This window comes from Protomyctophum bolini (assembly GCF_963924005.1).
Source record: "Protomyctophum bolini genome assembly, chromosome: 19".
NCBI lineage: Eukaryota > Metazoa > Chordata > Actinopteri > Myctophiformes > Myctophidae > Protomyctophum > Protomyctophum bolini.
The window spans coordinates 27,275,982-27,300,800 of NC_137880.1; the positions used below are offsets into that span (position 1 = coordinate 27,275,982).

The 24,819-nt window shown below is 41.8% G+C and overlaps 1 protein-coding gene and 1 long non-coding RNA gene across 2 annotated transcripts; both read right to left on the reverse strand.

Annotated features, from left to right (window-relative positions):
* Positions 1-4,076: 4,076 nt before the first annotated feature.
* LOC308334771 lies at positions 4,077-5,408 on the reverse strand. The gene is made up of 3 exons (XR_013965922.1): positions 5,316-5,408; positions 5,150-5,214; positions 4,077-4,466 (listed from the first exon to the last, which is right to left on the reverse strand). It is a non-coding gene; the product is annotated as an uncharacterized lncRNA (long non-coding RNA).
* Positions 5,409-6,456: 1,048 nt separating this feature from the next.
* Positions 6,457-21,811, reverse strand: LOC308334642 (apolipoprotein B-100-like; the record flags this gene model as incomplete). The annotated part of the gene is made up of 28 exons (XM_080791447.1): positions 6,457-7,539; positions 7,790-7,976; positions 8,221-8,332; positions 8,420-13,807; positions 13,915-14,279; positions 14,400-14,509; positions 14,611-14,774; positions 15,008-15,180; positions 15,305-15,509; positions 15,913-16,031; positions 16,146-16,325; positions 16,419-16,624; positions 16,729-16,896; positions 17,377-17,580; positions 17,667-17,846; positions 17,954-18,149; positions 18,257-18,468; positions 18,564-18,710; positions 18,807-18,915; positions 19,035-19,482; positions 19,579-19,664; positions 19,762-19,886; positions 19,992-20,144; positions 20,319-20,466; positions 20,634-20,779; positions 20,947-21,059; positions 21,459-21,485; positions 21,760-21,811. The coding sequence occupies 28 exons, from the start codon at positions 21,809-21,811 to the stop codon at positions 6,457-6,459; spliced, it is 10,806 nt and encodes a 3,601-aa protein (XP_080647573.1).
* Positions 21,812-24,819: the final 3,008 nt, after the last annotated feature.

The following is a 24,819-nucleotide window of genomic DNA, read 5'->3' on the forward strand; positions in this document are numbered from 1 at the left end:
GAGCATGACATTGCATAAGAGTAACAAAAGGACTGAGGACTCCAATTATCTAAAGAAAATGTGTCATTGGGGCTAAAGCAAAGGGCTCTGGACACAAGCGTTGAGAATCTTAAACTAGGCCAAATGCAGCACATGATGTATGTAAGTTTATATCTGCAAGATCTTCATGAAAAACAAACAGAACATGGCTTACTAATCTAGAAGACTACAGTTGCAGTGGTAAGTTATACCATGATTACAGTACACTTATAGTGTTAAATGCAAAAACAATAAAGGTGTTTACATGTATTTTTCCCCCCAAGAGACAAGGTGTGTGAATGTGAGAGTGAACGGAGGAGAATAAAGCACATTGTACAGCACTTAACTAAATACACTGTAGTGTATGAACATCAGTTAGAGAGCTTTTTTCTGTTACCATTACTAATTCAGTATTATTACAATCACTACTAAGTCATGGGTTGCAGCCATCATGGACCCGCAAGCGCCTTCTGAACATTTACTTGAGGGCCTTTGCGCAAGCACGCATGCACATAGCCACACACACTTTCAAATATGAACTAAGTATATATTCCTTAAAACTCATTCAGTGCCACCTGGTTGAAGTGTAGAGGTTGTGCCATTTTTGGCCATTGTGACAAATACAAGACAATTAAAATCCGTTGTGCATGTCATGTGCACATCATCACGTGCACACCGGAAAAAATAAATAAATATATATATATATATATATATATATATATATTCTTTTAAATGCCGTCAGTGCCAACGGGTTACATTAAAGAAAGGTGTCAGGAGGTGTCACGTGGCACTGGGTGTTAACTTGTTTCCACACACAGACAGACAGACAGACATTTACATTTTATAGCACAATTCTGGAGACAGTGGCGTCAACTCCGTGGGTTCAGAGGCGCGACTGAACCCCCTGGCATTTTGGCAAAGGCGCAACTTTAAATGGTACGTGAATAAGCGACCGCCACAAAGCGACTGCTTTACCGTTTATCATTGATCATGAACCCCCTGCCGTTATAAGAACTTTCCGCCACTGTCTGGAGATATAAGGCAGCCACTGGTAATTAACTGATAATTGATCAGTTCTTGTTTGTCTACATCTCTTAAAACAACACAATGTCTATTTCGTGTGTAGTCAAACATTTGCCTATCAATGTTAATTTAACATTAAAAAGAATCTTCATTAAGCCCTTAATGGGATGAAGCCAAATGCCACAGGCCATCAAATAAAACAATGGTTTTAATAAATATGTTTTTTATTACAAAAATGTGTTAATACATTCTGGTATAACTAATAGTGAAATAAATCTATAAGCTGATTATTTCACACAATATAGGCAAAAATGTAATCAGCTGGGGCAGTGTGGGCAAGGCATACCGCTTTTGGAAGGGCAGAAGGCCAAACTGTGGCCATGGCATTCATGAAATTGCTGCCCTGATGTTGGCTATATCAGTATCCATAGAGGAAGAGACCGTAAGGTAGATTTAATGAGTATACAATCGAGATTTACAACACTTATATTCATATATAATATATATTATATTATATATTATATATAATATACGTATTTGCTGAGAAGAGAGTTTATCTGAATAATATCCAGAAGTTAAAATAAAAATAAATACAATTGTCTGCTTATATATAGCATAGATTGTGCATTGCATTCACTCATTCACACACACATTCATACACTGGTGGTTGAGGGAACCATGCAAGGCACCAACCTGCACATCAGGAGCACATCAGGAGCAATTAGTGTATAAATATAATATAATACAGAAAATTCAAGTGTGCACAAAAATAATATTACATTTGATTATTGAATTTGAATTCAAGTTGAATGTATTAATCTGGAGCCAGGCAAAATGGTTGAGTTGGAGTCATTTAATCAATATTTTACATAGAAAGTGTAAAATATTAAATATGTAAAATATACATCAAGCATAATTATTAGTTTGAAAGCTCAATCTAATTGTCATTCATTGCAGATTTTTCATTTTGGACTGGTACGCAAAATGTGCCTGCAATTTTGGAATGGCCTAATTCTGGATAGCTCCGGTCAGAGTTCGGGCTATGGGATCTGTTGTCACAATTACAGCCCCACAGGGCTAAACTTGGCTAACACACACACACACACACACACACACACACACAATTACACACAACCGCAGACAACGGCAGAAAACACAGACGCTGCAAACTTATAAAGGACTTTCATTTAGGGCCAGTGTCCACACAGAGGGCGCTTTGGATATCATCTCCATAACACTAGGACACAGATTGACGGAGAGTGTGTGGGTCATAGACATAAAATGGTGATCAGCTTGCTCTTCCGGCTCTGGAGCGCATGTCAAAATTGAAGGCACAACAGAGATTCTTTGCGAAGCATAGCGGAAGCATGAGCCCAACAGAAGTCCCGGAAAAGACACGCTGTGTTTAGCCAGTAGTCACTTGAGTGGCAGCGAGAGCCAGAGGAGTCGCATGAGTGACGTCGCTTGAATTAATTGGGCAGCAACGCAGCGTGCCTTCAGCAAATGCCTTCAGCAGCACTTCCGCTTGACTTCCTGCCTTCAAAGGAGACACGTCGCTCCAATGAACTGCAGCGGCCAATGAGGCATCTATTTTTTTTATATCTAGGTGTGTGTGAAGTTTCAAGGAAAAAACGGAAGAGGTTATTTTAATTGGAAGTCTATCGGACCACCCACCAAGTTTGGAGTTTGTAGCATGCTGGGAACAGCATGGAGTTATGGCTGTTTAAACAGTCAATAGGAACACAGAGGGATCGAGGCATCAGTAAATTACAACCCATCCCTATTGGCCGTCTAAGAGCACCTACCAAATTTGGCGTCTTTAGCATGCTGGGAATTGGAGTTGTCTGTTTAAACCCCAGCCAATAGGAACACAGAGGTATTGGGGCATCCATAAACATATCATGGCTAGATGGCGCAAGGCGGAGTCTCTGGCATCCGTGCCATCTTGCTTCAATGATACAGTGAACGTTTCTGGTACGTTCTATGGTGATCAGCTAAAAACATATAGGCTTACTCAAATCTTGACGGATTTACAAACGTTTTGGTTTATTACAAACGTTATGATTCAGGATGCTTATCTTCTTAATGTTATTTTTATATCATAGTCCATAAGTATGCTGACTTTTATAACACCTCTGACGTTTATAACAAGCCAAACTGTTTGAAAATGGGTTGAAAGTTATGGCCGTTTAAACCCCAGTCAATAGGAACACAGAGGGGGACCCTGCAGGCCTGCATGCATGGCTGCTATTCTGGTGGCAGACCCCTGACCAGTGTTGGTGCCAAGTTTGGTCCGGCTCGGGGCAATGGTGCACCTCACAAGTCCAAACCTTGATTTTGAGAGAAATTTTAACTCAATTGCAATTAATATGAATTAACATCCACCATTTGAGTACATTCTGCTTTGCGTTTGACTCACATAATGGTAAAGATGAGTTATTTAGAATTGTGAAACAGTCAGCCATAAGTCCAAATTTATAACAATGCACTGTAATCATCAGTCACCTATGAAGTTGTTCATCGGACACCTGACAAGATGTAGGCTAGATTAGAATGCTAATTTGAAAGTTGATACTGCATTGAAGTGAATTATTAATTGTTTTATATAAGTAATCATTTCAATGTAACCTCATTACCTAAACCTCAACCTCATTGGCTAAATAAATGAGAGATAAGATTGACCATCTTAGATTGGATAGATATTTCATTTGACAAATACACCAATGATTTGAGTCATAACCTTGGTTTTGATTTTCCAGTTTAAAGGGTACAACTTGAATTTAAAGTGTCTTTGGAGTCAATTATATGTGTAACCCCCACCTGTACCCCACTCTGCGTATTACGGTGGACGCTTTGTTCTAGGTCCGTTAAAGCTGTTATGTTCGATGTACAATGACCACAGTGACACATCAGACGACACAGTAGCTTTTGTTGAGTAACCTCTTGGCACCCTTTTAGTATTTAAGCAGCTGCATATAGTGCACATGAAATACATATAAACAATGGTACATTAGCCGGCAACAATAACCCCCAAAATAAAAATAGAAAAGAAATGTCTTTAAGTGAAGTCGTCACTTTTAGAGCTCTGTACTGTCAGTATTGGTATAAGTCAAGTCAATAGTTCGTTGGGATCAGACTGATCAAGTCTGACTATGATCCTGAGTTCCACACAGACCGGGTCTATGTGATCAATGTTCGTTGGAGTGCACTCTTAATTATCACGCGTTCGGGTCAGCACCAGTCGGGTGACTGGCACAATCCTACCATCAACAGACCGGCCGTCTGCTGTCTGAGAATGTGGTTGATGCAGATCTGGGTCCTGGGATCATCAAACTGGGTAGCTCGCCATCAACTAGGTCTCCAGGGATACTGGTTTCCAGGAATACTGGTCTCCGGGGATCTTCAACCTCATCAAAAAACCTGACCTGTATTTGAAACAGGTCTTTTAGTTCTATAATCTAACTCTATATGAATTAAATCCCTTCAAGTATCTCTATAATGTTCTTTTCTTGTTGTACAACCTTTTTTTCTCAATATCAACTGAGTATTGCGGAATGCAAATACTCTATGAACTCAGTTAACTCTAAACCCAAATACCATATGAAATGAATTTTTAGAATTATATCTTCACATAGTCACATATAGGCTATGCTTGGCATATTTTTAACCAATAACTGGTTGAATATAAAATAAAAGTATTAAACTGCTTCAATTTAACCATTATATCAACATACAAAAATATCAAATACCTCTTATTAAATCATGAACTAAAAATTACATTTTAGTGCAAAATAAAATACACATAGTGCTTTTCTATCATAATACAGGACACAAAGGCACTACTTAACTCTCACTGTGTTTAACACATACTGATAATATAAATAGAATACCTCCTGTCATTTAGCATTTATGACCAAAACATGTGGAATGCACCTTTAAAATGCATTTGCACCATAAGGAGTAATTGTAACATTTCCCATTTGAAAGTGCATCTTATAACTCAAATCAAACCCTGTTTTTGTGCAGTTAGTACAATAACAGTAAAATAATATATTTCCCACAACACTAGTAAGTTACAACAACATTTCAACAACCACACATATCTCACCGAATCACATCCAATGTTCTAGTACTGAGCGACGTCAGGACTCAAGTCTCACAACAGGTGTTTGCCTGTATAAAACACGGTGCTAGCTGTTAGCATCATGTATATGAAAGACGTTAGCATTAGCGATTTAGCAAAACATGTCAATGTGTTGGTTTGTTTATCTCACCGAGTGGGTTAACGTTTGGTTCACACACCAAACGGCTGCAGGATTCCCCCCTGGCAAGGCTAACATACAGCACCACACTGTAGCCACAGCTGGTGTATCTGTTCTGTTATTTATATCGTTTTTATGAACGTAATCTGTCTCTGTTGATTCACTTCTGCTTCTATGCATTCGCGCCAACGTGAAAGAGGGAGTGTAGACCATATACTCTAAGGTGTAGACATGGTGAAGTCACTTTCAGCTGCGCTTTCAAGTGTGTGCTTGTAAAAAGCAGTGCTGCCCTCTAGTGTTGCTTCCAAGTATACCTCATAAACAACTAAACCATAGTATTATTAGTTTGAGGTAGGTTCTTTTGTACATACCTTGTAAGGAATTTCAATACAAATAAAATAATAGCTTGGTTAACCTTGTTAACTCTTTTAGCTTGTAAGCTGGGTTTTCCACCTGGGTTACATAATGTCAGGAACAGAATCTTAGAATTACTTTATGACTGTGTCATAGTTTGTTCAACAACAAATTTAGATGTGTGATGCTGCCCCTTACTGTGCAAAGTTGGAAACTGAGAAAAAATCTAATGTGTACATATTGCACTACAAAACATTACTTGCAAAAAATGTGCAAAAAATGTGGATTATTACTGGTATAGTGATGGATTTTCTACCTTTGTTAAACTAAATATAATCAAGCATACAAATACAGTACTGTTGGCAGTTGTACAAAAACCCAAGAAGAGATTAATCTAGCTGCATAGCTAAAACCTAAAATGCAACATTTTATTTAGTCTGGTTCAATTTGACTGAAAAGGATTATAATAAAAGACCCACGATACAAAATTAAATAGCAAACAGTCTTTATTTCATACTCATAATAGATAGGTACATGTGGGACAATTTTATCACTTCGTTTGATGTTATATACATGTTCTTATACTTCATACTGTATACTCAGCATTAGTACCATTAGAATATACTTTAAAAAAGTGTTATTAAATACGAATTGCCAACATTCTTGTTAGAATGATGGTGTTTTAGTCCTTTACACTCGCTCACTGGCGGAGGTAGAATGGAAGGTCGATCTCAAGCCTTCTACCCTCAACCTTCACGTACTCCTGGAACTCAGCGGGAGCCTTTTACTCTTCACCCTTTTACTCTTCAATTGGCTGAGACATTTCAATCTCTGCACTTGGCTGAGACATATCAATATCAGCGGTCAAGGAAGAGGTAGGTGCAAGGTCCATTGTAGTCTGGCGGGGGTAGAATGGAAGGTGGATGTCAAGCCTTCCTCCCTCAACCTTCACATACTCCTGGAACACAGCGGGAGTCTTCTGCAGGAATTCAGAGACGGTGTTGCTTAACAGGCCCACCACAGATCTAACAACCTCCATGAGGTAATCAATGGTGCCATTCAAATGCTCCATATCCACAACTGTGTTGGCCTGATCCATGACATTCTTCAGAAGAGTGACAAGGTTGCCATAGAAAGCATTGATGTAAATGGCAACGGCATCAAGGATGTCAGACTTCAGACTCTTATCAACAAACTCCTGAGCTTTGTCAACAATGACCTTCAGGGTTTCGCCCAGCTTCTCCAAGATCATGTCCAGGCTCTCCAGCTGCTTAACAAGATCCACAACCTGTTTAAGGAAGGCCTTCGCTGTATCTCTTAGTCGATCAATCATCTGAGCTCCGGACATGACATCTCCGATGGGCATGGTGACCTGAATGTTGCTCAACATGTCAACCATGGTGTTGAAAGTGAGCTCAGCATTAACGAGCATAATCTCGATGGCCTTCTCTAGTACAGCGGCAATGGTACCGGTCAGTTTCTTGAGGACCTTTGGGAGAGTGGTCATCTCATCAGAGCCAGGCAGCTTGAACTGGGTTTCCCTCAGGAATTTCACAGCAGCATCCAGGAAAACCTGGGCAATCTTCTGGTACTGAACGATGGTGTTTCTGAAGAGAATGGAAAGCTGGCTGAGCTCTGCAGCCTGGTCGTTGACGGTGGTGTAAGTCTCCTCAACCAGATTGACGATGGCACTCTTAAGTCCAGTGACGTGTCCAATGAGCTGATACTTCTCACCAAAGTCGTTCAGGGTAGAGACGATGGCTGGGAGCCTCTCCTTTAGTCCGTTGATCATGATTTCAGGGGCCTCCATGTTGAAGGCAACATTCAGATCCTTTGCAGAAGCTCTAATGATGAAGATGTCTACATCATCCTCTGGCGCAGACTGGTAAAAACAACAGAAGAACAAATTGAGTGCATTCTCTTTAAACATCATAATTTGATGATCACATTTGTAGTTTAAAATAATACATTTCCAAGTTATGTTGTTTAGACAGATGTTAAGTTTGTTGATTACCTGGTATCCTAGTTTATTTAGTACTACTCTGCTTATTCCCCTAATCACTGTGGATGAGAGCCTGCTAAATGCCTACATTGTAAATTGTTTAGACAAAATATGAATATAGAATACTCACAGCATAACGTCCATAAAGTCTGCCATTCATCAGAGATAGCATCCTGCCCTGGACCTGAAGACCAATGAAGCCAGTTGATGGGGTGGAGAGAGAAGCAGTGACACCATCTCTGCTGGCAGCATAGCGGAAGCTCACATCGGTGAAGGTGGGACTGGTGATGTCCATGTTCAAGGTGAGGCTGCCGTTACTGAATAGAGAAATAACCATTAGAATGAAAACTAAGACAATATTATCCATATGGATAGATGATTACTTTGTTACAAGTATGTAATATTTACCTTCCGTCAGTTTGGCGTCTCTTCCTTATATGGGGAAAAAGAAAACAGTAATGTCAGTGTCTGAATTGTCGAAGAACGCCGGAAATCGTCAATTACTTAATTATAAAAATCACAACCTAAATCAGATGGGATGCTTCAGACAAAAGTGGGTACCTCATAGACTGGGACAGAACATGCTGAATGTCCATGATAAGGTCAGCATGGGTCAATACAGCCTTGCCAGTCAGGGACAGGGCAGCATTTTCAAGGCTTACAGTGATGGCAGCTATGGAAGCAAATTGTTTTCAAATTAATAACTACATTTGAAATATTATGTATTTAATAGTTTTATGACGACAAAATAGGCACTCACAATCAAGGTCATAATCCAAGATGACAAAGACTGAGGTAGCAGTGGACTTGAATGTCACTTTGAAGACAGGGGCATCACCCTCCAACTCAGCTGCTAGGCTTGTGGTGTACACTGGAGTTACAATCTTGGCATTGGCAGAGATTTTTTGCTTTGGGGCTGTCAGCTCAACAATGGTCTTCTCAAAGATGGTGAGTTCACCCAGGCTGCTTGGCTGAGACATATCAATCTCAATATCAGCGGTCAAGGAAGAGGTAGGTGCAAGGTCCATTGTAGCCTGGATAATATGCTTTCCATTGGTGTTGAAGTCCATGACATTTGCCTCGTTGTTGCTGGCAATCTTCAGGGCTGCATACACACGGCTAAGGGAGGCCTCAATTGCCAGGCTTCCGTCCAGATCCATCTCCAGGAGCTTGATGTGACCCTGGTTGAGTTTGGTGTTAGCAAGAACCTTGATTGTGGAGCGCAGGCCATCAGCGTTCAGGTACAGATTAGCCTCATTGTTAAGAGCTGTCAGAAGTGGATATTCTTCAAACACTGTGCCCTCAATATTTGCCATTGTAGTCGTTTCCAGAGAAGCATCCTCAAATGTTGCCTCCAGCTTCAGGCTGTGCTCTGCTTCTGCCTTTCCAACAGCCTTGATGATGGGCACATTGAATTCACCCTTCAGCTTCAAGGTGGAGACGGCATTTGCCTTGGTCTTGGTGTCTGCAACCAGGTTCTGGTTGGCTTCCAGAATGAGGATGGGCAGGGCAATCTTGCCTACAGTAGCTACAGAGACAGCTGCTTCGAAGGTCTCAGGATACACACTGATGGTGCTCTCATGGGTACCCTCAATATGGGGGTTCTCAAGGGACAGGGAGTTGGCCACCTTGATTCCTCTTCTGGTGGTCAGGCTGGTGGTGCCATCAAGCTTAGCCTTCAGGCTCTCAAACACAGAGGCGGTTGTTGCTCCCAGACGGAACACAATATCATCCTCATTGTACAGTCCAGCATTAAGATTCAGGTTGATAATTGCAGACTTAAAGGACAGCTCAGTGATCAGGTTACCCACAGAGGGAATCTGGATCAGACCCATCACATCAACAAGAGGGGCATACATGCTTTTCTGGTACACAATCTTGGTTGCTACAGCAACATTCTGCTCCGTGGTGGTCAAGACTTTCTTCAGACCAGTAAGTTCAAATAAGTTCAGATCACTGATGGCTGGGGTGCGGATTTCAACAAATGGCAGATTAAGCTCAGGGATGCTGATGGGGGTTGCAAGGATGTCAAGATTAGCCTCACCATCTACATCAGCGAAGATACCAAACTCCTTCTCATTGTTGTTAATGGTGACGTTGTAGAACAGTTTGTACTGATTGAGACGTGCCAGAGCAACAGTGTTGATCTTTTGGGTGTCAGGTTTGAAGGTAGCTGAGTAATCATTCTGGAGATCAATTTTGGCAATCGATCCCAGCACAGTGTTTCCCTTGTTTTGGAAATCAAAGACAACCATAACTGGACGGATGACAATGTTGACTGCATTAGACAGAACTCCACTGAGTGTGCCAACCAGCTCTGTGTCGTGGGTCGCCTTCAGCTCAATCTTCGTATCATAAAGGTTGACATTTCCAGATGCTACCAGAAGGCTGTTCTTGACAGCTGGGCCCTCTGCCTCAGAGCGGGCATCAAACTTGAAATAGCTGAGAGTGACAGAGTCAGCATTCAGGGTCTGTTTCATCTTCAGAAGAGCTGTGTCTGTATCGCTAGTGAAAGTTACCTTAGCAATGTTGGGATTGATGGTGAAGAGCAGGTCACTCTTGTGGACTCCATCATGAGAGTTGAACTTGGCAGTGCCTTCATTTCCAACAGTCAAGGTAATGGTGGTTCCCTCCTGGCGTGCAACAGCCTTTTGGGTCAGAGACGTTTCACTGGTGATGCCAATGATTGGGAAGTTAAGCATGTGAGAGTATGTGGTGTCAATAGTGCCAGACAAGCCACCTGCAGTGGCAAAGAAGGCTTCATTCACAAGCTCGGCAGTGTAAGGTGAAGTGGTGGCCTTCACTGTGGTCTTAGCTGTGGCCTGGGCTGAGAGGTCTTTAAGAGTTACAGATGCCTGGTGCTCAAGCTCAAGGACAGAGTGAGTAAACTTAAGGGTCTCAGCAACAATCACATTGTGCGCCTCAGGGACAGCAATACGGGCTGTAGAATCCAGGTTGAAGTTGAGGATCTCAAAGCTGGGAGATGTTGCCTGAGAGGTCAAAACCGCTGTCATCTGGGGAGCATTCACAGCATCAACAGAACTCTGCAGCTCAGCAACATGTCTGATACTGTAGATTGGAGAGTTGACTCTCATCTCACAATAGAGTTTTCCAAATGCTGGCACCATGAACTCAGTAGGGATGTTTGGCAACTTGAACTCAGGGATCTGGAGAGTCTCAATGAGCTTCTCAACGGGAACTGCAGGAATGACAGGGAATGAAATCTCTGGGAGGGTGATCTCAGGGAGTGAAATCACAGGTAGGACAGGGAGGTAGTTCAGGTTCAGCTGCTCCAGGTAGTTCATGACAGTAGAAAGAGCAAAGTTGACAAACTCTCTGATGGCTTCAAGTTTCTGGGGGATTTCAAGTGCCTTGATCAGCTCATTTACTTGAGCGGAATAAGCAGAAATCATCTGGTTGACCTCATCAGCGAAAGCATTGTAGTTGAAAGATTTAAGCTGCTGTACAATGATGTCCACATATACATTTATTTGCTCAATCACCTGTTTAATTTCTGTGGCCTTCAGATAGTTGATGGCATTTTCCAGTACCTGCATGATCTTAACAGGCATCTCAATGGCTTTCAGGTTGTTAACTAGAACTTGGACAGTTTCATCAATCTTGAACTGCTTGATGAGCTCCACAACCTTTTCCAAGATGGCCTCTACCTTCTGGTCAACTTCAAACTTGACGATCAACTCTCTGAGTTTAGCAACAACTGTGTTGAATTTTCCAATGATGTCAAACTGTTGGATCAATTCTTTGAGAGTTTCAACTGTTGTACCAAAGAGGTTTGTTGGAAACTGTGCCATCAGTTCTTGAATGTAGGCATCCAGGTTGAGGGATGAAATATAAGTTTTCAGCTGTTCAGCACACTCAGTAATGTCAAAGCTGGCAATGAACTCCTTCAACTTGCTGACAACCATTTCTAGCTTAGCCTTGACATCAAACTGAACATCCAGATCACGAAGGAAGGAAAGGCTACTTTCACTTAGCTTCTGCAAGTCAATCTGTTTGATGACCTCTTCAATGGCATCAACAATGGCAACAATCATATCCCTGATATTATACTCGTCAAAGAAGGTATTCAGCTCCTGGTTCAGTCTATTGATGACCTTCTCAGACAAGGTGCCACTTGCAATCATTTCCTTGAAAGAAGAAATAATTTCCTGCATGCGGGAAGCAATTTCGGTAAGCATTTTCTCAAGAACATCCTTCAGGTTCATCAGGGATGCCTCCAGTTCTTCAATGGTGATAACATATTCCTGGGTGAAATCAATCAGGGTCTGCTTGAGCTGCGCTGCTTTGCCTTCAATATTCAGTTCGGAAACAAAGTCACTCACATACTGAGGAATAGCCTCAATCCTAGCCTTTATGTCTTCATTGTTGATGTAGTTTTGCAGTGCTTCTGCCATGCTCACAAACACAACCTTGATGTTTTCAAGGATAGCTGGGAAATTCTCAATGAAAGGCAACATAATCATGTGGCTCTCAGTGCTCTTATCATATTTAAGGAAGCCAGAGATGGAAAACTCCTGGTTTTCACTGGAATCAGTGTTGAGAAGGCTAGTAAGGAGGGTGTTGGACATCTCCAGTCCAAGCCTCTCAGCATTGTTGTAGGCATTAACTTCCTGGCTCATCACATGGTTGTTCATCTTAGATTTCAGCATCATTGTGGCCTTCTGTTCCTGAGGAGTCAGCAATGCATCCACCTTGTTGTCAACAGTGGTCTCAAGGGAGAATCCATTGTCCAGCTGCTGTGTAACTGAGGCTCTGCATTCATGTGAGGTTGCAAGAGCCAGGGGCTGTGCTCTAAGGAGGAACTTGCCATAGAGCTGGCCGCTCTGCTTGCCGTACAGGGTGAGGTCACCATCAGTATTGAACATGGCATCAAGGTTGAAGTCGAAAGGAATGAAGCTAGTGCGGATGGAGTGGTCATATCGCATGGGCTGAGAGTTGAAGCGGGCATCATTGGTGATCCTGGCGGCAAGACCAACAACTTCAAGTTCACTGTTCTGGTTCATGTGGGTTCCAAACACCTTTCCAGTTGTGCTGCACTTAGCACTGGCAGTCACATCAGCATAATTGATCTCATAAGTGTGCTTGAATTCCTCTTCACCATAGGTGGCTTTCAGGATTCCAGTCAGGTCCATTTTGTAAAGCTCTGCCTTCAACTGAGCCTCATTGATGATGTTGGCAGCCAGCAGTTTCAGGTTGTTATTCACATTTGCAGAAGCGGTGTAGGGCTTCAGGGCAATGGTGATGTCATGAGAATAAGTAGCATACTCACTGACGATGGCCTCAGCCTTGGTGTCGAAGTCAAGACTAGAGAGAGTGATGGTCAGAGTGTTGGCATTATCAACCTTGATGTCACGCACTTCAGCCTTGTTGATAATGGACAGCTCAGCCAAACCCTCTTTGTTTATTTTCAGAGTAGTTTTCTGAACAGCCTCATTTTCAAGGAGTTTCAAAGTAGCATCACTGCTTAGAGCCAGGCCATTGACATCAAGAGTGGCAGTAAGCAATGAGTAGATGCGGTTTTCAGAGTGGTCAGCATTGGTCTCCATCTTGATGATGACTTCATCTGTGGCAGCAGAGGCCTCAGCCTGGTTATGTACCTTCATGCCAAATACAATAGCATTTGTATCGCATGTCAGGGCCAGTTTGTTCTCCTTGAAGGAAAGCTCTGCAGCATGGGTCAGGATGTCGTCAAAAGCATTAGTGTTTGACACAACACTGAGCTCACCATTGACAAATGTGGCGGCAATGGTGTTCTGAGCCTTAAGAATGGTGGTATCAATCTTCAGAGAGGAGTCAATCTTTGCTTCTGGCCTGAATGGGAAGATGGCGAAAGCCTGGGTAGAAATGGTGTTGCCATAGATGGGTCCTGCTTTGATGGATCCCTCAAGGTTGCTATCAGCAGAAAGTTCTTCAGCATTGAAGCCAATCGTGCCGGTGTGTTCTAGCTCAATTAGCAGGCCAAGAGGACTTGTTGCTACAATCTTGCTGCTGGACTTGACACTGATTGTGTCAGTAAAGGTTCCAACCTCCATGATGCTCACACTGGCTTCAAGAAGTTTATGGGTCACAGCAGCTTTCACGTGGGCCTTGAGGGAATCAGATGGAGTGCCAACCAGCAATCCAGAGCCTGAAAAAGGGAATACAGTGCATTTGTGAGGTTCAGTAAACACTTGAAAATAAAGCTTTAATTTATGTTTTATTGCTGATTGTAATACTTTTTAAAGAACATTTTACCTTCCATCTTGAGGGCCAAGATGTCTACTGGGGAAGTTCCCTCCATTTCAAACTTGGCTGAGTAGCTTGGTGTATCAGCAGCATCTTTTCCCAGAGCCGCAGATACCTCTAATTCGTACAGGTTAGTGCTTGCTTTAGCTACAACCTCAGCCTTTCCAAAGAGAGGAACAGAAATAGTCTCAGGGACAACCAGCTCTGGGATGGGAATTTCAATGGAGGCAACCTCCAGGCCAAACAGGGGCAGTGACAGGCTTGGGGTGGCCAAGGCAGGTGGGAAGTTCAGGTCTGCTGTTGTTGACTTTCCTCCAAGAGGCAGAGAGATGAGGAAGCGTTCATTGTTGAAGTTGTAAGCAGCCTTTGCCTCACTGCCAAAAAAAAATATATTTAACAATATATGAACACATCTTTATTCTTTACACATATCACATATCCTCCTGGCTGGCTATTTAGCAATGTGTATGTTTTGACCAAAACATTTAACTTACGCATTGAAGAAAAGTTTCTCTGGCATTGTAATTTCAGGCATGGCAGGTATCCTCAAGTAAGTGATGTAAGGGATACCAGAAACATATCTGTCCATGTAGTTGTTAGTTGCCTAAAATGACACATTAGTACAATGTTAATTGTAATGTTAGTACAATAAATATCGATTCATGTTGAAGTGAAGCATAAAGTGACATATGGGTATGGTTTTACCTCCATAGACATGGTGATGATTTGACGGACCTTCATGTCAGTCTGTCCAACCTGCATTTCAAGAACTTCATTGATAATCCTTTCAACTGCCTCAGCATTGGGGAGCAGTTTCTGGATCTGAGAGTTCATCTCAGACTTGACCTCAGCCTCAATCTTGCTGTCATCTGCAAAAAGTTATTTATGTTAGTTTCACAGAATAATAAATAATGTTGTAAGATGCAAGATGAATTCCGCAGATAATAATACATTAAAAAATGGGGCTGTGTGAATGAGAAACGCCAAATTGGTCAAATCAAGCTAACTGCTGTGATTAATGGGAAATGTATTTGAATGCAATAGTAGCACATAATGGAGGGTTCTATAACACAGGGGAATGAATGTAAGATTCATATCCTACCATATTTCAAGGCAATCTTCTGCAGTGAGGTGGTCTCTGGGAGCTTGATGTCACTTGTGAGCTCTAATTCCAGTGTCTCACCACGCTTCAGGTTGGCCGTGAGGCTGGCATCAGCCATCATCAAGGGAACCAGCAACTGGAGCTGCAGCATAGCTTCCTCCATTGTTGCCACCCTAAGAAGGGTGAAGGGAGAAGGGAGTTAATGGTCTCATAACAAACATTGATGAAGTATATAGATACAAATACAGTATACAAGTATACTGATATTTGTTTCTAATATTTTGATTGATTTCATACTTGGCACGGGCAACCAGGGAGAGCTGAGGGATGTTCTTGTTGATCAGGTCAAGGGAGATTGCGTAAGCTCCATTGCCCTTGGTGTTGGCGTCAACGACACCCAGCCTGAATCCAGCCTCCAGGTCGTAGTCAGGGATCTGGAAGTCAGTAGTGAGGACATTCTTCGCCCTGTTGTACATCACAGTTGCTGTAGCCTCACCAGCACCTGGTAAAGGAAAAAATGCCTTCAGCTGTTAACACTATTATGCAGTCATAAATAAGTTAATGACAAAATGTGTGGAGTATGTACCTAACGACCAGAATTCAATATCAGTTGCAAAGACTACCATAGTAGCCAATTGCTTGTTTTAGGTTTGACTATGTTGACTAAAGGTATATTACTCTAACAAAACTATGTTGACATAATAGTAAGGGAAAACCTAGTGGAATATTCTTTTATATATGAGTTTTGTTCCAGTTCAAAACTGTGCCTGCAGTGTAAGCCCCCACAAACACACATGTTTGTGTATAATAAATGTGACAATAAGAACAGCTCCAATGTAGGCTAAGAGAAATTCCATCACCTCCGTAATGTAGCTTTGAAATAATTATTTGCTGAATCTTGTTACCTTCCGCCGTCAGGACCATTTTCACGATGTCAACCTTCTCATCCTCTGTGACGAGCTCATACGTGATGGTAGCAGAGTATTCAGTCACCTCGCCAGTAGGATGGAGCTCCACAGCCAACCTGAGAGGTAGATCCATTTTACGATTGATTTGACTTAAATACAATACAATTTAAAAGGCATTCCATTCACGAATGCTGTTCTAGCATTTTACAAGTTTCAGGGTTTTCACTTACTTGCTGTCTCCGGTGAAGGGGAAGTAGGGGGTCTCATAATTGTAAGCATCAGTGTACATCAGGGAAGTGCAGTACTTCATTCCAGCGAATAAGGGATTACACTCACTGACATCAACCTTGTCCTCCACCATAGGGGGGATAGTTTTAATCTCAGCACCATTCACTGCTACAAATGTGTTTCTGTAATTGAGAAAGAAGAAAGTTTGGATTGTTGCATTTACAGGAATTAGATTCCATATAGACAGTTTGCGTACATAGTCAGTTGAGGCTTACGTAATGCTGATGAGCTTGGTAGGATTCTTAGGAGCAGGCATGGTGAACTTCATTTCACTACTTCCCATGGAGATCTTCGCGCTCAGTCCGCTCTCATGGAAGAGGTTGGTGTGCATCTCCAGTCCAGTGTTGATGTACTCAGGAATGAAAGAGCCGATCTGAGTCGTAAACTCAATGCCAGCAGAGGGCATGAAGGCAATCTCGCTCTAGGGGGGAAAAAAGTGGTCAGCCAGCGATGGGTTATGAGAGAGATACCAGTAATGGTACATCTCATTATTATTCATCTTTGTGAAAATGAGAAGATTTTTACCATGTCACGGGCAATGTTGAGTCCACCCTTGATACCAGGAGTGAAGGTACCAGACAGGGCAATCCTCAGAGGCACACCAGTAGCAGTGGGCAGGAAGAACTCATTGTCCATGAAGATGTAGTGAGCGAAGACTTCATTGTCAGCTTTAGTCATCAGTCCCTTCATCAACTGTCAGGAAATAGAAGTCAGTTCAACTGTGTCAAAAATCAGTAAGTAAATGACAATTCTTTATAGCATTTTTTGCATGGCTTTTGAAGAATATGTCATATGGCAGCCAAGTCTATGGGATTTTTAAATTTAGAGCACTTATGATGTAAATCATTTGCCAGCCAAGTCTATGGACTTTAATGTTTGTTTAGGGCACTAAATGTGAACGTAAGACATTGTGGTCGATATAAATAGCTCTTACAAAAATACAAATTTTGTTTCATACAAGAAACAAGCTAGGATCTTATTCATGCCCCGAAAAAACACCAAGAATGGCTGGGGGGCATGCCACCCCACACATGACGCCCCGGGTAGGCATGCTTAAAACAAACATTAAAAGTTCATATACTTGGCTGCCACCTCGCCATGTAGCAGTGAAGTCTATGGACCCCCTGTGGTGTACAAAAGCAAAAAAACTAAGTCTGATTATTTTTTACTTACATCCATGGGGAGCATCTTGAGCATGTTATCAATCATCATGGCAGCAGAGTAGGCCATCTCCTCCATGTCACTGGTCTTGAGATATCCCAACTCATTTCCCAAAAGTCTCAGGTAAACCATAGCCTCAGGGGTCTGCTGGGCTTTCAGTTCAGTCACCAGTTTGTTAAGGTTGCGTCCGATTTCTCTCATGATGTTCTGGGTGGCCTAAATATATACAAATAATGAGATGATGACTTATGAGTACTTTGTAAAGTAAGTAGTAAATTAACATCCAAACCTTTGTAACTTACCTGTCTCTTTCGTCTGTCGTTCCTTAGAGCGGGGAGCAGGTTCTTCAGGACCAGGCTGACCTCCTGGGGCATTTTGTCAGAGACAAAGTACATTGTCTTCAGCACTGTGTCTGGGAAGAATCCGTTCTCTCCAAACAGGGCCTCAACAGTTGGCTCAACTCCGGTGCCCTCCATGCCGATCTGGAAATGTATGAATGTTCGTTGTTAATGTGACAATTGAAAGGCGAGTTTGAAAAACTGAGCAATCCATTATTATATCTTACAAGGAAACAATCAGTTTTATTTACCTCCATCATGTCAATGTCATAGCCAAAGGCTTTCAGGGTCATCTCAAGCATAACCTCCTTGGGCAGATAGCTGGCACCCTCAAAGATCATGTTGCCCTCCACAGATCCAACCTTGTAGTTGCGGGAGAACTTGGTTGGGTCCATGACAGTTCCAATCTCATTACCTTGCAGGGCATCGAGGATCTTCTGTCTCAGCCTATAAGAAAGTTAGATGTACTAATTAGAGTTAAGCATTAAATGAAAGGTGAAATCCTCTTACCCACAGCTCATGATGCATATTTAATATTAAAAGGCTTTACTTACTCTTCTGTCTCGGGCTCAGTTGAAGACAAGATGTTGGTAATATGGGAGATGACAAAGCTCTTGGCTTGCTGGTCAGGTTCAATAGGCAGGGCAGCAGCCAGCTGGGCGAGTTCACTTGGCTGGGGGTCTTTCATTAGCACCAGGTAGGCAGCAACACGCTTCTGCAGGGGGCTAGCACTGTCCAGAAGCACCTGCATGAGAATCTCTCTGCCCTGTGACAGAGAAATACATCCGTCATTTAATTAAAAAAGTATCTCTATTACTTCTGTAAAGTCTTAATAATCGTGCTAATGTATGTATGACTTGCCTCCTCAGGGACAGGGGTCAGCCTGAAGGCCTGGATGGCAGCTTGCTGAACAGCAAGGGATGCAGCAGGCTGGTTCACACACTCGATCACAGCAGTCCTCAGGGCAGGGCCGGCAGCGCCCATGGCTGCAGCCATGTTTCCAATAACCTAAAGTCATGAAACCATTGATGAGTTTGATCTGTTATCTACTATCTTGTAAAGTGTTAACTATTGAGTATAAGTCTGTTAGAGATAACCACTCACCCTCAGAGTCATGAAGGCATTGTCACCAGTGCAGTCGCCCAGCTGGGAGCCCATGAAACGAGCAACAGCATGGATTTCAGGGGTCAGTTTGCCTTCAGCTTTGTAGAACCTATTAAGGAAATAACATTGAATTGAACATGAATGTGGCAGTTGAGTTATCTATTGTGTAACACAAAATAAGCTAGTACTAACAGTACTAGTAAGTAAGTTCAAGACTTGTTTCCTCACCTCTTGACAACATTGCTGAGGGCATACATGATGGTTTTGCTGGGCTTGTACTGAGCCATCTCCAGCATGTCATTGATCAGGAGGGGAGAGGGGTTGGACACCAGTCCCAGACCAAACACGGTGGCATCAACCTCAACAGCGGAGCTGTCGTAGGTCCTCAGGATCTGCATGATGGCACTGCTACACTCAGGAGTACCACACTGGGCCAGAACCTGGTAGCTGAGTGAACGGGACACCTCAAGAGCCTCAGGAAGGGCAGCGCTCAGGGTCTCCATCCTCATTTCACGGACCACATCAACCAGCACGTGGAAGAGATGGGCCCTCCTCTGACCCTCGGTCTCAGGCAGATTAGCCAGTTCTCTCAGGAGAACCAGACCAGCATCCTTATCCTGGATAACACTCTTGTCAACAGGAGTCTCCATGTTCAGACCCTTGACAGTGGCTGCATCTATAGTAAACAGAGAGTAAACAGTCTGATGAAAAGAAAGAAAAAGAAAACAAAGAACATCCATAGGAAAAAAGATAAATCCAAAGATCTCCTTACCAAAATCAAAGACTCTGTCGTTGTAAGCGGAAACCTCCAGCAAAGTCAAAGACTGCTTGCCAACATTGGTAACACCATATTCTCCCCTATGGGCAAACACGTAGTTAAGCTCTATTACATAATAGATGCATGCAAAATCATGTATACTGTGAGATAACCGTGTATTGTATATGGTTGACTTACTTGTGAGAGAAAGGAATCAGGATGTGGTTCTCAGTGCAGGCACCAGAGGTCATGTGCATGTTCTCATTGTCAAACTTGTAGTTACAGGTCTGGGAGCTCCTGACCAGCTGGGCAAGAGGGTAGTGCTGCAAGTAGATAGTTTTGTGTTACTTCTCAGACTCAGAAATTCAAGGTGCATGCCACCGTATTTTATAAACAAGCCACCAAACCACATTGGCTGGATGTCTTACCATGCCGGAGATCAGAGCCAGGGGGCTGGTCTGGTCTCTCATGGGGATGAATTTGTCACATTTGGACAGATCCCTGGTGAGGCTGATGTCAGTAGCAATGTCCTCTCGTGCGTTGACAGAGTAGGAGGTGCTGCATTTGCCATGGATGGTGGGCTGAAATGAATGATTGTAGAGAAATCTTTATATTCATATTCATATATTCATTCAGTTTATAATTTTCCTCTGATTTCAAAAGTAATACTTTCACCAGTGACATAATGTATACAAAAGAAAAACACATGTGGATGCCTGCAGTGTAGGTATAAATTAAAGAGCAATTTAATGTACCATGTTCTTGTTCTTCTCCTCCTCCAACAGAGGCACGGCCAGGGCAGAGATGATACCTCTCTTGATGTTCAAGATTGTCGACGTCTCACCCTCATCAGGGTACAATTTGACATCGTACTCACCCTCAACCACAACCTTCAGAGCATATCTAAGAAAGATTTTAAAATAAATCACATATGCTATGATGTCTAACTTGAAAACTAGTTGGCTCTTTACAAGTTTTGTATCACACTTAATTAAACACTCTTAATTTAACTTGAATAACAATCAAGTTTTCATTCACGTAAAAAAGTATGTGCTGCTGACATAACCTACTTCTCCATTTCAGCAGCAAAGGCCTCAGAGCTGGGTGCAGGGACGACCACAGCATTGCCATCGGCATCCATGTCGACCACCTCACTCAGGCTACAGCCTGTGGTGCGGATGATGAAGTTGCACATCTGGGGCACTTCAATCTCCACCTGTGCAGGTGTGATTTAGCTTTTAGTATATTATGCTGAAATACACTAATTAGATACATGGAAAGTTGGAAACTACAACATGAACACTAAAATGGTTACTTGGAGAAACTTAAACATTCTTGCATAAATAAAAGTGAGTATTAATTTGCTTTTGGCATGCAATCTACCTTGCAAGAGCCCTTGGCTCCATTGCGAAGATTTGAGGCGCCGTTGATGGCATTCAGGGATTCAGCTTCATACAGGTATTCATATTTGTTGAAGGCTTTGTACCTTTGGTTTACTGTTAAAAGATGACGATAAAAAACAGTCTAGAGCACTGGCAATACATTTCAGTAATCATATATATTCAATGTGCAGAGATTTCTTCAGACATGTTGTAGACATGGTTGTAGTTCACCAGTTAAAACATTACATGGCACATTTTGTACCATTATAAATTCACACAGTCAATCACATGAACCTTTGTGCCCTATTCTGGGTCAAATATTTTGCAAAAATAGCAGATCTTCAAGATCACAATGCTTTGCTATAAGATGCATTGTGAGCTTGTAGATCAGCTATTTTGGCCAAGAGATTTAGAAGGAAAAAGGAGGGAGCCAAGTATAGACTCCGGCAGGACTCATGTCAACTGTAAAGTGGGTAAATCTACGTGAATCTTGTTGAAAATATTGGAACTTACACACGCATGATCCCTCATCTTGGGCATCTATAAGGAAAACCAAAAAAAGTTTAATTGATAATGTGGCATAAGTCAAATGAGTATTTGAATTAATATATCCCTTTTAGAAGAAAAACAAATCTAAGATAGTTATTTTTAAGAACAAAAACATCTGTTAACAAACCAATTTAAAGAAGAGAAGTGGATTTGTTGATATAATAGTATTTTGAACTATGAAAACTCAAAATGAAACTCTTAACAATTCACTATTAATAAAAGTGACATTTACTGCAGTGTTTGAATAAATTACAAAAATACTTACAAGCCAAGGCAAGTGTGCTTAAAAGCAGCAGGCAGAGCTTTGAGTCCCCCATGATGGGTTCGTTGAAGCTCTCTCCTTTAGGGATTGCTGAGTACTCAGAGAGACTGAGGCCTTGGTCTCAGCAGAGGTCTTTTATACCCATGGTTTTCCATATGAAGTGAAGGGAGTTACAGACTGTTCCAGCTCCAAAGTCCACGCCATACGTATGTGTGGAGGGACAAAGGCAATGAGTACATTATTCTCTCCCTCTCCCCCTCTCTCTCACACACACACACACACACATGTGCACGCACGCACGCACACTGTTGATCTGTTATTTTATTGTGGGAGAAGAAATTATTTTGAAGTTTTATATAAAAGAGCTGGAGAGACAGGGAGACCCTTGTTACTGAACAAACACTTTAAATAGCAACGATTACTACGTTGAACTATTAACAGCTCAATTAAATCTGTGCAGCACTGGATTCTGTCCAGTTGGTTTAAGATTGTCACCATTGATGTAATCAAAGCATATGTCAACAGAAAACAGGTCATGGAGTACAGCCGTAATCTTATTTGCTAAAAACAGCAATATCGACTTGTCAATAATCTATGTAATGGAATGCTTCATTTTGTTTATCAATTGAAAATGTTAGCAAGAAACTGACTAAGTAATATAAATTGATTGACATTCACACAAGATAAACAATAATGAGAACATTTGTGTTAATTTGTGACAGGAATAGAACAAGATGATTGCACTTTGAATAGTGACGGCATAAACCAAAGGCCAAAACCCAGTGATGTATGTGCAATCAGTGTACAGAAGGTCCATAGGCAAGGACCATAAAATTATTTTGTTGCATAAAGAGGAATTTTCAACAAATTGGCAAGAACAGCTATAATCTCTCCAAAACATATATCCAAACTTTACTTGGTATATGGATATGTTCAGAACCATCTAGCAAAATCAGACTGTGAAAATTGTTATTTCAAGATATATTAGCAGCCAAGAAACCGTTGGGCTTTTGTTGGTGGGCATTGATAAGGAGAGTAATTACATTGAACGTGTGTCCTCTCTGAGGCCTGTTAAACTACAGTCTCAGCTGTTCTTTGTGTACGTGATCTTACATTGTCACTGATTGATTGAATACTTTATAGACAGAAATGTAAATAGCACGATGTACAGTCAGACATTTGGGCTAAAAGGACAACACACAAAGGTCCCGGGGACTTGTGGTCCTATGTATTTAATTCATCAACATAGTATAGCATTAACACAAAAAAATACATAACAAATATTAAACACTATTATGTAAAAAAAAAAAATAGGGAAACAAGAAACAATTTCTGTAGTGAATGCTGTTGTGGTCTCCTGAAAGATGGAGTTTTGAAAGAAGCAAGTGATTCATTCATTCTTTAAGGGATGAGGTCAGGGTATTCCACATTTTAGTATTGTGGCTGTCGGTGTCACACTCACTTTGGAGTAGTTAGTCAGGTATGAGGGCATTGAGGGCAAAGCCCCTTTGACTATCTTATCATCATGTGTCATTTGGGGAAAAGGGACAAAGACAAGATAATGCTAAGAACTTGCAGCAGGCCATATACTGCATTATGTAAATGGATCAACGTCTCAGATTTATGGCTGAGGCTTGAGAGATCTACACTATAGTGTTTTTACCATTATTGACAGAACTCAGAACTAAAATACATTGATATTCTGGAGGATTTTTGAAATGAGCTAAAATCTCATAACCACCAGACCTAAATCAAGCAATGAGGTTGTAAAATGCTTTATGTTCCTATAGAAGCAACACGCACGCACGCATGCATGCACGTCTACTCTGCACTTTTATTTGTGTTCATGATGTAGTTCAGGTGCTGGAGTTACTGTTTACTTTGTCTCAGAGACGGACGAAAATACAAGTATTTTAATGCAAATACTGGGTCAAACAATACTTTTGTTAAGTTTCTATCTTGTTTAGTCACATTAAATGTTGTAGATTGTACAACATATATGGGGAATCCAATACCATATTCTGATCTAACAAATTATGAAGAGACAGCTTGAAACTCATATCTACTTATTGCTAAAATGAGTCTTTAGTGATGGACAATTTGACACCAAATAAGATCCAGAAACAGGTTGTACTTTCCTCACTTTGTTTTTCAAATATGTGTTTGCATGTATTGACCTTTTGCAGACCGTGGCCATCTTGCCATCAGAGTTTGGAAGCACTCGTTTTCAGTAAAGCATCATTATGCGCAGATTCAAAACAGGTTGTACGCATGGGCCGTTGAGTGATATATCCAACGAGTACTTCCAAACTAACACTTAGAAAAAGGACAAATTTCACCTAGAGCTCCATATATGGAGACAACCTATAGCTCCATGTATGGAGACAACAGTGATATCCAGCGCTGACATCAGACTAGAAACCTCATATATGGATATACACGCCTGGCATCGTCATGGTGATATGTACTCAGTTGGCTGGCATCGTCATCATGACACGCAGCCAGTGAACCATATGTCCAAATGTCCTCAGTGATATCTGGCTTTACAAACCGGATATTGTTGGGCTAGAAATTTCTGCATCCCGTTTAAGTTCAAATCGGACACCACTGCAGCGGGTTCTAACTAGACAACCAGCACTGGTTCGAGCTATCTTATATGGTCGTTGATGGCATGATGATGTCACGATGACCTGGGCACCTGGGGGCTTATCTGGGGTGACCATGCTGATGTCACGATGACCTGGGCACCTGGGGGCTTACCTGGGGTGACCATGCTGATGTCACGATGACCTGGGAGCTTGCCTGGGGTGAGCGACAGGGATTTGAGTTAGGTGACATGACAGAGTGACAGGGATTGTTGTGAGTGACGTGACAAAAACGCAAGGTTTCATAGTTATAGTATATCTGCGACCGAATCAGATAGGACTTTTCTGTTTGGATGTATGGGCTGTCAATGGGAAATTGCACCTACTGTAGTTACCACCCTGCCATTAACGTATATGGCAAAATGGCCACTGTGTGCATATGGTCAATTGTCTACACTACAGCAGAGATTAGTTAATT